Here is a 10,073-nt window from a genome sequence, read left to right as displayed (position 1 = left end):
TATATATATATATAATAAAGATAATATAATAGAATAAAGAAATAAAATATAATACATTATAACATAGTATAATAAAACAGAAATGTATAAATAACTTTAACATTATTAGTTAAAAAGTTAATAAATTAACATTTTTGTTTAGTAAGATGATAAAATTGGGTAATTGGCCATGCCCCTTTTAGATAATACAATATAATAAATTGAGTATTCTAAAATGTCCATATCATGCACGCATCAATAGAACCAACAAACCATGCATTCAATAGCCAACTAACTCCAACCTATATTTTTGTTTTCTTATTTTCAACTTTAAAGACGCAAGAAAATAAAATTTTAGAAAAAGATGGAAATAATCTCCAAGAACGACTAAAGGCATCGCAAAAGCTCGTAAAGCATCGAACTCCTGATATCAGGAGTCAATTAGGCTGTGCTCCCTCTTTGTTCTCCAAGTTAATTTCCTTTTCCCTACTCAATAGGTCAGATTTTGGAGATTTCTTAGCAAAATTTTGGTCGGAAACTTGTGATTCTGATTTGTTTGCGGTATTACATGGGTTCGTGCATTCTTCTGCTAAATTTGTTAGGTTGCCGATTTGTTGCTGAACGGTCATCTATCTTTGTCTCGTGAATCTGATTTCTATATCGTTTTCCTCTGTGCGTCTCTGTCTGTTAGTCTCCTTTACTTCTTCGCCAGCCTTCCATTTTGTTGATTCTCATTTCTTCAGATCCCTTCATCGCTCATTGGTGGGTTGAATATTAACTTCTGCTTGTCTTCATCCTTGTTGGCTCTTCTCCTTTTCCTTCTTCCTGAGCTTTGAGTTACTTCTCTTTTTCATCAGAAAGATTAAACCCTTACGTTTCTTCTTCATTTTCACCTCATACATTTTCGTGCCTTCCTCAGATTTTTTGTCTACTCACTATTTAAGGTGTTGTTGGAAGATTTGTACCGGTTAAATACCATTCCTTGGATGGGCAACGGGCTGGGCTGTATTCCAGGAACGCAACCCAATGGGGGCGTTGGATCTCGGAGCAAAAGCAACTCACGGTCTCAGAGAAAAACGATAACAGAAGAGGATTTACTGCACCGGCAGGCCCTTGCTATGGCAATTCAACAGCACCAGCTATCCCAGAGGTTTGATGGTTCGATGTCGAGACGAATTGGCTCAACGAGCTCCCGCAAGCAGACTCCCTCTTCCTCTTTCAGAAAACCGGTAGGCCCGAATTTTTATATTGTTGATAATTAATTATTGGCATTGTTGTTTATTATGCTTGGAAATGATATGCTATCAATCATCATCTACACTTTATATAAAATCATGCTTCTGCTGCTTTTACCTCGACTGACTAATTAATAATTTAAATGTTGTCGAAAGTTCGTAGTAGTAAAAAGGTGAATTTTGTCCCATTTGAATAAAAACCTTGTTTCTTGCTTGGAACTATGCATTTTGTAGGTGCCAGTGCATTGAACATGTATTCGATTAAGAAAGTAACAATTAACAGATATGAGGGCCACCCCATTTTTCTGGACTGTGCTTCCGAATCATTAGTAAATCTACTTTTATTTCTTATTAAATAATATTGAAGCAAGTATTGATGTTTGCTAGTTGCTCACTATCTACTTCTGATATCAGTAAGACTTGACGGACATGTGAAAAAATAATGAGTAACTATGGAGTATGATAATTAATAACATTACATTGTCAATTCTGTAACATCCTTGCAGCTAATTGACAACCAAGTGTATAAATTTCACAAGTTTGACATGCGAAGGCAGCATTTACTAAAAGAAAAAACGAATGAATTCTATCATTATGGTAAATCTGTAACCGGAGAGGAGCAGTGCAGTCTATATTTCTTGCACCTTTGAAAGCGCATAGGCACAGTGAACTGAAAATTATTGGGATGAGAATATTGATGATGATAGGTTTGCTACCAATATCTGTTGAACCGAATTATTCACATTTTGCAGCTATTATGAACTTGGTTTAACCAAGTCACCAAGTTATTGAATCTACTCACCAAAAGTTTCTTTAACATAAGATATAATGAACTTGCTAACAAACTGCTATTCAATATTTCTAATCGATATTCAGTTTCTAACTTTGTCACTTAAACTCAGTTAAACTTTTAATCAACTCTAAAGGATAATCAAGTTGCCAAAATAAAGAGTTTTATTTAGCTTTGAGATTGGTTCCACTTGATATAGAATTTCCAATGAAGCTAGCCAAGCACACAAAGTTACTTGCTCAGAGCGGAGTTGCAAAACTTAAGTAGAGCAGCTTCCTAAGAATTATTTTCTTTATGTAGAGCTCATCAAGAGTTATTCATGTAATTAGAAAAGCACAAGTTAGTTATGCTTATTCAATTTCAGAGCTAGCATTGCTAAGTCTTGTGTAATTTTACTTTTGTCTCTCAAATGTAACCTTTTCTATAACAATGAACTTCAATGCAAGCTTATGATTAGGGTTTTATGGATGAGCTTGAGATCACTTGACACATTTTGATTTACTTTGGTAATATTAGTTTGTACTTTGTGACAGAGATCCGGCAAAATCATAGAGTTCATCTATAATTTTCTCTTTATCTCTTTTCTTCCGTTTATGACAATTGTTCTATACTTAGTAAAATTTTGGTTTCATTTAGAAATAGATTTTGATCCAAAATCCTTTTAGATGTGATAAGGATGGAGTATGCTGACAATAATAAGCTATAGAACATGAAATATCTTGATGATATAAAAAGACCTCCATAGAACATCCTTTTAGCAACCTGTCACACCCTAGCGGATCTCCCCCTTAAGGTTAAACGGTGGTGCAATAGAGGTGGATGACTCGGGCATAATTCCGACTAGCAGTTATTCTAACTTGCACAATTAATCAAGTTAGTATTACTCACAAATATTCATAATCCAATTCAATTCAAAATTCATTTATATTCTCAATTTCTTGGAACCATGCATAATAATTTTACCAAAGCATATACAAAGTTGCTAAAAAAAGCAAGCATATAGAGATACAGATCCAAAAGTCTTTACAACTTTCTAAAAAACATACAACCCAAATATAATTCTTGGGTTCCATTACCGAGAGGGAGGCATAACAAAGAATCAAAGAAGAATCGAGGGGTGGAGGGGACAAGGAGGCGGGGGGGGGGGGGGGAGGGGGGAGGCGGAAGGATCAGGATGCCGAATAGGTGAAGTTCGCCTATAAATCATGACAAACAACTTACCTGGGAATCTAGTTGAAGAGGAAGACAAGAAAAGGTTCTGTCGAGCTTCAGTGGCGAAGGTACACATGCCCTACCCTACCAACGAAGATGAAGAAGAGAGGAAAGATCATTGCATAGGAGGAAAAGATGGGCGGTTTCGGTGTCAAGCAGGCAAGGAAGCGAGAGAGAGAGAGCGAGAGAACAGAATCAAGCTTGCGTACGATTCAAATCTCGTAGGGAAGAGAAGCTGAAGTCTTGGACGTAGGAAGTCTCTCTGTGTGCTTCCATGGGTCTAACCTAGAGACCGACGAAGGAGAGTAAGAGGAGCTCTCAGCCAATCTCTAGCGTGCAAAGGAAGAAGAAAGTTGTGCTGAATGGGGCCAAACTTTTGGTAAGGCAAAAATATTAATTTTTGTATTTTTAATATTATATATTAATTAGTTTACATATATAATAATAATAATAGTAATAATAATAATAATAATAATAATAATAATAATAATAATAATAATAATAATAATAATAATAATAATAATAATAATAATAATAATAATAATAATAATAATAATAATAATAATAATAATAATAATAATATGAAACATTTATTTGAAATATGAAAGTAAGATTACAAGTACTTATTTAAATTTGAGTGGACACTTCTTGGATATTAAATGAAATCATAAATATTAATTTAGTTAAAGTTTTGATAGTTAAACCAATGTAACATGAATATTTAAAATAAAGTTTCTAATCAACTATTACGGTTACACGAGTAATTAAGATGTTAATTAAGCATCATTAATGATATGCTTAAGAATATACTTTTACAATATTGTAGAAAGCTAAATATTGGAGGCAAAAAATAAACATGTTGGAAAGATACCATACAACTTTGAGCTGAGTATTCATGTTCTTATATTATGGTGATATTTTATTTCTTCTAAATCAAATACATTTATTTGTATTGTCATTTATTATGTTAAAACTAATGCAACTCATGATTTTGAATTCTATCAAATTTTTGTTCATATTGAAGAATAATATGTATGTACATTATTATTGATTGATTTGACTGCTATGCAAAATTAATTTTTTTTATTATTTAATGATATTTTTATTGGATGTTTATATGTGCATGATTGACTATGATTGTTTCACCTCCTAGTGGAACTAGTGGTACCCATATGCATATATGAAAAAAGATATTGTTATTGAAGTACCTTAAGTGGTACAATTTTTAGACGGTGTTTCTGTGACGATTGTATATACATGAAATATTATTGTTATGATATTCATGTAAACTTTTTGAATAACATACTAAATATTTATATTGATTTATAAAGAAGCTTAACCGACATGCATATTATCATTTTTTTTATTGTTGTAGTTTATGAATATGAGTATTCACTTGGCTTGTTATGCTCACCGTTATTTTTAAATTAATTTTTCAAGTAATTTTTAAGTGATTTAAAATATGAGTGATAGAAGAGATAAACGTTTATTGAAGATGCAAACAACTAGTAACAAGATAAATATTAATTATACTGTTTTGATTTAATTTGATTATTGACTCTTTTATCTGTTGAATTGTAGATTAATATAAAAAAATTAATTTACACCGGCCGATTATCTGTTTCCACCTTGGTTAATATCAGAGCACAAGATTTAAAATTAATTAATGAAATCTTGATGAAAGAGTCAATGAGATAATTATAAGAAAATATTAAAAAAAAATTAAAATTTAAAATTAACTCAAACTAATATGTATATCCATTCAGGCATCGTGCTACAACCGAAATTATTAAAGAAGGGAATCCAATAGAAAATGCTTAATGAGTTATAACATGCTGTCTGTTATTTTAAATTTTGAGGACGAAATATTTATAAGTGAGAAAAATTGTAAAGTTTGGGTTCTGTTACTAGGAAGGAGGCGTAACGAAGTATCAAAGAAGAATCGTGGAGTAGTGAGAAACGAAACGAGTTGGGAAGTCGAAGAGGGGGGAGGTGAAGCAGAAGGATCATGAAGCTGAATAGGTGAAGTTTGCCTATAAATCATGACAAACGACTTACCTGGAAATCGAGCCAAAGAGGAAGACAAAGAAAGAGTTCTGTATGGCTTCAGTGGCGAAGGAACCCGTGCCCAAGCTTACCATAAAAAATGAAGGAGAGATGAAGGATCATCGCAGAGGAGGAGAAGAGGGGCGGCGTCAGTTTCGAGCCGTGATCGAGGAAGTTGCTGTTGCGACATTGACATTGTCGAGCATACGAGGAAGCTTAAGAGAGAGAACCAATGCAAGCTTGTGTGTGATTCAGATCACTTAAAGAAGAAGAGTCGAAACCGTTAAAGGAGGAAGTCTCTCTGTACGCTTCTCTGGGTCAAACCAAAAAGGAGGAAGTCTCTCTGTGCGCTTCTCTGGGTTGAACCAAGAGACCGTCTAAGGAGAGGAAGTGAAGCTCTCGACCATGCTCTAACGTGTGAAGTAAGAAGAAAGTCACGCAGGTGCTGAACTGGGCCAACCTCCTGGTAAGATAAGAATATTAAGTTTTTTATTTTTAAAATTATATATTAATTATTTTATATGTGTAAATATTATAATAATATAAATAATATGAAAGCTTTATTTGAAATATGAAAGTAAAATTACAATTACTTATTTAAATTTGAGTGGACACCTATTGGATATTGAATAAAATCATAAATGTTGATTTAGTTGAAGTTTTGATCGTTAAATTAAAATGACATGAATGCTTAAAACAAAGTTTCTAATTGACAATTAAAGTTACATAAGTAATTAAGAGATTAATTAAGCATAACTAATGATATGCTTAAAATTATATTTTTACGATATTGTAGGCAGCTGACTGTTGGAGACAAAGATTAAACATGTGTGAAACAAGCCATACAACTTTGAGGTGAGTACTCATGTTCCTCTGCTATGGTTATAGTTTGTTTCTTCTAAATCAAATGCATTTGTTTGTATTATCATTTGTTATATTGAAATTACTGCAACTCATGATTTTGAATACTATTGAATTTTTATTCATATTGAAGGAATAATATGTGTGCACATCATTATTGAATGATTTGACTGCTATGTAAAATAAATATTTTTTTATTAAAATATGATATTTTTATTGGATTCTTGTATGCGCATGATTGAATATGTTGAAGCACACATTGCTGGTATGCACTAGTGGAGGAACACTAATGTACTTGTGCAGATATATGAAAAAAAATATTGATATTGAAGTACCTTAAGTGGTACAATTTTTAGACGATGTTCTTGTGACGGTTGTATAGACATGAAATGATATTGATATTGATATGATATTGATATATACTCTTTCAATAACATGTTAAATATTTATATTGATTTATAAATAAATTTAACCGGTAGGTTTATTAATCGTTTTCCTTGTATTGTTGTAGTTTTTTAATATGAATATTCACTTGCTTGTTTAGTTTATCGTTATTTTAAAACAAACTTTTCTAAGTAAATTTTAAGTGAATTAAGAGATGAGAGATAGAATGGATAACATTTATTGAAGACACAAACAATCAGTAACGAGATAATATAAATTGTATTGCTTTAATTTAATTTGATTTGTGGGTCTTTCTTCTGTTGATTTGTAGATTAATATAGAAAATTTATTTCACACCGTCTGACCTCTGTACCCGCCTTGGTTAATTCCAAGCCTCGGGCTGGTCATTACACCAAATGCTATATAATGAGACATAAGATCACTCATCCAAATACTTCTTACCTTTTCTTGAAATGAAATCAATAATATATAGGAGTAAACAATGAACTCAATAAACTAATTAGTACTAAAATAAAACTATATAGATAGAAAAAAGCAACTTGCATGCCAACTATGACTAATATGAGTAACAGTACTACATAAGAAAAATATAATTTAATCAGTCGGATGAAATATTAAGATTGGTATACAAGCAATAATTAGTAAACAGTAGTAACAATCATATATTTCATTAATTTTTTGTACAATCACGAGTGCTTTTAATTGTTTCATGCTCAATATTTATCATATTAGGAATGCTACTTGTGCTTTCATAAATTTTGACTAAATTCATTTCATTCGATCATCACCAAGCCCGTCGGCTACACAACTGTTGATAACGATTGATCATCTTCCGACATAACAATTGTCAACAGCTCTTTTGATACCAACATGTCTGTTCCAGCCTAAATATTAAAAGTTGGGATTCTATAAATTTCTCTATCATCTTTTCCTGCATAGTTCATCAGCATAAAGGTTTACTATCACAACACTTATGACCTTCCCTTTATCATTTTACTTTTAAAGATCATTTTCATGCGCATATGCAGTTGTTTAAGTATACCTACATGTAATTTTCTTAATGATCATATCCACTAATTCAGTAAAAGCATTAGCATCAGTAAAATCAATAGTAACAACTCAATTTTGTTTTTTTTTATAATATGCATGTGTTCGACAATATGCATAATTTTTAAATACAATTTATATTAATATATCATATAATATTCCAATAGAAAGATATTATTTTTAATTTTGGCACATGATTATCTTACTAGAATTTATGGAATATTTACATGACTAGTATCCCCAGTCTCGTTGTTTAAATTACATTGCTCTCATACAAGCCTTGCCACTCTGTCCTTCCTTTACTTCCTTATTACCCTTTGTTTCATTTCATTCTTTACCACAACCAACTATAGGGGTAATATAATGAGATTGCTTGCATTCGCATTCTTTACATATAGATATAATTATAATATTTTCTTGGCTATATACTCACACAGCCATCCACTTCTACTCCACTGGTAAAATCCCTCAATCAAGCAATGCAACATGCTAATCAACTTAGCTGCAATTCATAGTTAACAAACAGAGGCTAGAATAATTAGGTAAGTAAAGTGATATATGCATATATATATATATATATATATATATACATGCATACATACATACATACATACATATATATATATGTATCTATACATATATATATATATATATATATATATATGTGTGTGTGTGTGTGTGTGTGTGTGTATGTAACTTATCTTATCTCTATACTTCTAAAACTTTCTAATGATAGAACACCATTCTCTCCACCAGCCAGTACCAAGCTGAAAATTTACTACAAAGAAGTGAAAACGAGAAGGGTTTATTAGTTTTAATGACATTCCAATCATTTATGTTTATATATATACTTATTTACTTCACTATAGACAATTATTGTTACCTTTCCTCCTTTCAAACAATTCAGCTTTTCTTTTTCTGGTAATCTATTTGAGAGCTTCAACCTCCCTTATGCTGTTCCAGCTCTCGTTACGCTCGCAATTCATGCTACAATGCATTGGGTCGTGGGAAATGAGAGTGACGGAAAAGGGAAAATGAAGGAATGTCTGCTTGATTAATACATTTACATATTATAAATTCGAAAATTTATGTTACCTTTTCCTCGAATTTTCTTCCTTCCCTTCCCTTCTCTTGTTCTTCGCTTACTCCTCTTTTTCTTTATTAGCTGTAGCCCGAGAGCAGCAGTTGTTCTCTCTCTCTCTCTCCCCACCACCAACGGTGTGGGGAATGAGATTGTAAAGGAGAATATAAAGTGATTTTGGTTATCTATATATATGTATATATAGATATAGATGTATATTAGGTTAGCTCAATTAAATGAATCTCTACCCTCCAGTTAATCTATCCGTTGCATTCGAAGAATAGTGGGGGTGCTACTTGATTGCTACGGTACTCCTGTGCTTGTAATTGTGTTTAATTAACTTATTACATATTTAAATTAAAATTGATTACGTGAATGATTGTGTGTGTGTGTGTGTGTGTGGTATTTTTTTTTGTTATATAGAATTTTGATCGATACAAAAAGTAGAATTTAAAAAAAAAAGTTTGGGAAGATTTCGGGAGAGTGAAAAAATTAGGTATATTTTAAAAAACTCAAAATTTTATATGAATAAGCCAATTTGGGTATTGCACAACCAAAAGTCATTATAACAAGGCAAGGAAGTCGTAGAGAAACTTATTTGTAAATAATGGTTCAATAACTTTTTGTGCCAGTTCTGACAACTTGTGTTTGAAATTCCTTCTAAATTAGGATCTTCTACCCTACAAACAATTTAAAAATTTATCTTCATTAGGAAAGTGTTGTCAAAACTGGCCCAACTTATTAAATTATAAAATGCTAACTTTGATCACCTAATGTCTTTTTTTTGAGATTATTGAGGAGTATCCCTCAAAAATAATAACTCCCAACTGAGTTTTTATAGAAAAAAATTGGATTCTATTGATCATGTCACATGTTTAATTTCAGTTAATTCTTTTATGAACATTAATGGTGCACTGAAATGCCTATTGTTCTCTAAGGAACTCATGGAGGCCCCATTATGGTTGTTTTTGCAGCTACCATATGGGAGTATTGCTTCCTAGTTGCAATTTAAGAAGTAGTTCATCATCATTTTGCACGAGCCAAAAAATCATTGAAGAATTCATAGAATGCTTTCAATATGAGGCTAAATTATGGAGAGATTCCAAGGAGTTCTACTATTGTTTCCTAAACAAAATGTTGGAAATAAAAGACTTGGAACCAATATTAAATGCAGGCTACATTAACTCAAGATTTATAAGATGGTCCTTATAGATGAGCAATCAGGACACCGGCCAACAAGTTTCACCTGAGATATTGGAAGTTTTCCAACATACAAGTTAATATGGAGGAATATATTTACATGTCCACTTTTTCTTCATCTATTCTGCATATTGGTTCAATGGGAATCTTATGACAAATTTCTTGTGTCAAAAATGTCTCATCAAAAAAAGAAACTATATATATATATATATATATA

The 10,073-nt window shown here is 31.7% G+C and overlaps 1 protein-coding gene across 5 annotated transcripts in view; it reads left to right on the top strand.

The window, feature by feature from the left end:
* The first annotated feature begins 352 nt into the window (after positions 1-352).
* The window catches only part of LOC110038454 (putative methylesterase 14, chloroplastic), a 92,716-nt gene continuing 82,995 nt past the window's right edge, over positions 353-10,073 (top strand). The window contains exons 1-2 of one of the 5 annotated variants that reach the window (XM_020743304.1): positions 353-449; positions 899-1,208. In XM_020743304.1, coding sequence (XP_020598963.1) covers positions 966-1,208 — 243 coding nt within the window. In that variant the 5' untranslated portion in view covers positions 353-449; positions 899-965. Of the gene's footprint in view, positions 1,209-10,073 lie in introns of all 5 variants that reach the window. The other 4 variants (XM_020743303.1, XM_020743302.1, XM_020743300.1 and 1 more) reach the window with 4 other exon arrangements.

This window comes from Phalaenopsis equestris, unplaced genomic scaffold, assembly GCF_001263595.1.
Source record: "Phalaenopsis equestris unplaced genomic scaffold, ASM126359v1 Scaffold232897, whole genome shotgun sequence".
In the NCBI taxonomy this organism is placed as follows: domain Eukaryota; kingdom Viridiplantae; phylum Streptophyta; class Magnoliopsida; order Asparagales; family Orchidaceae; genus Phalaenopsis; species Phalaenopsis equestris.
The sequence above is the reverse complement of the archived record's forward strand: the minus strand, read 5'-3'. Positions and strand labels throughout refer to the sequence as shown.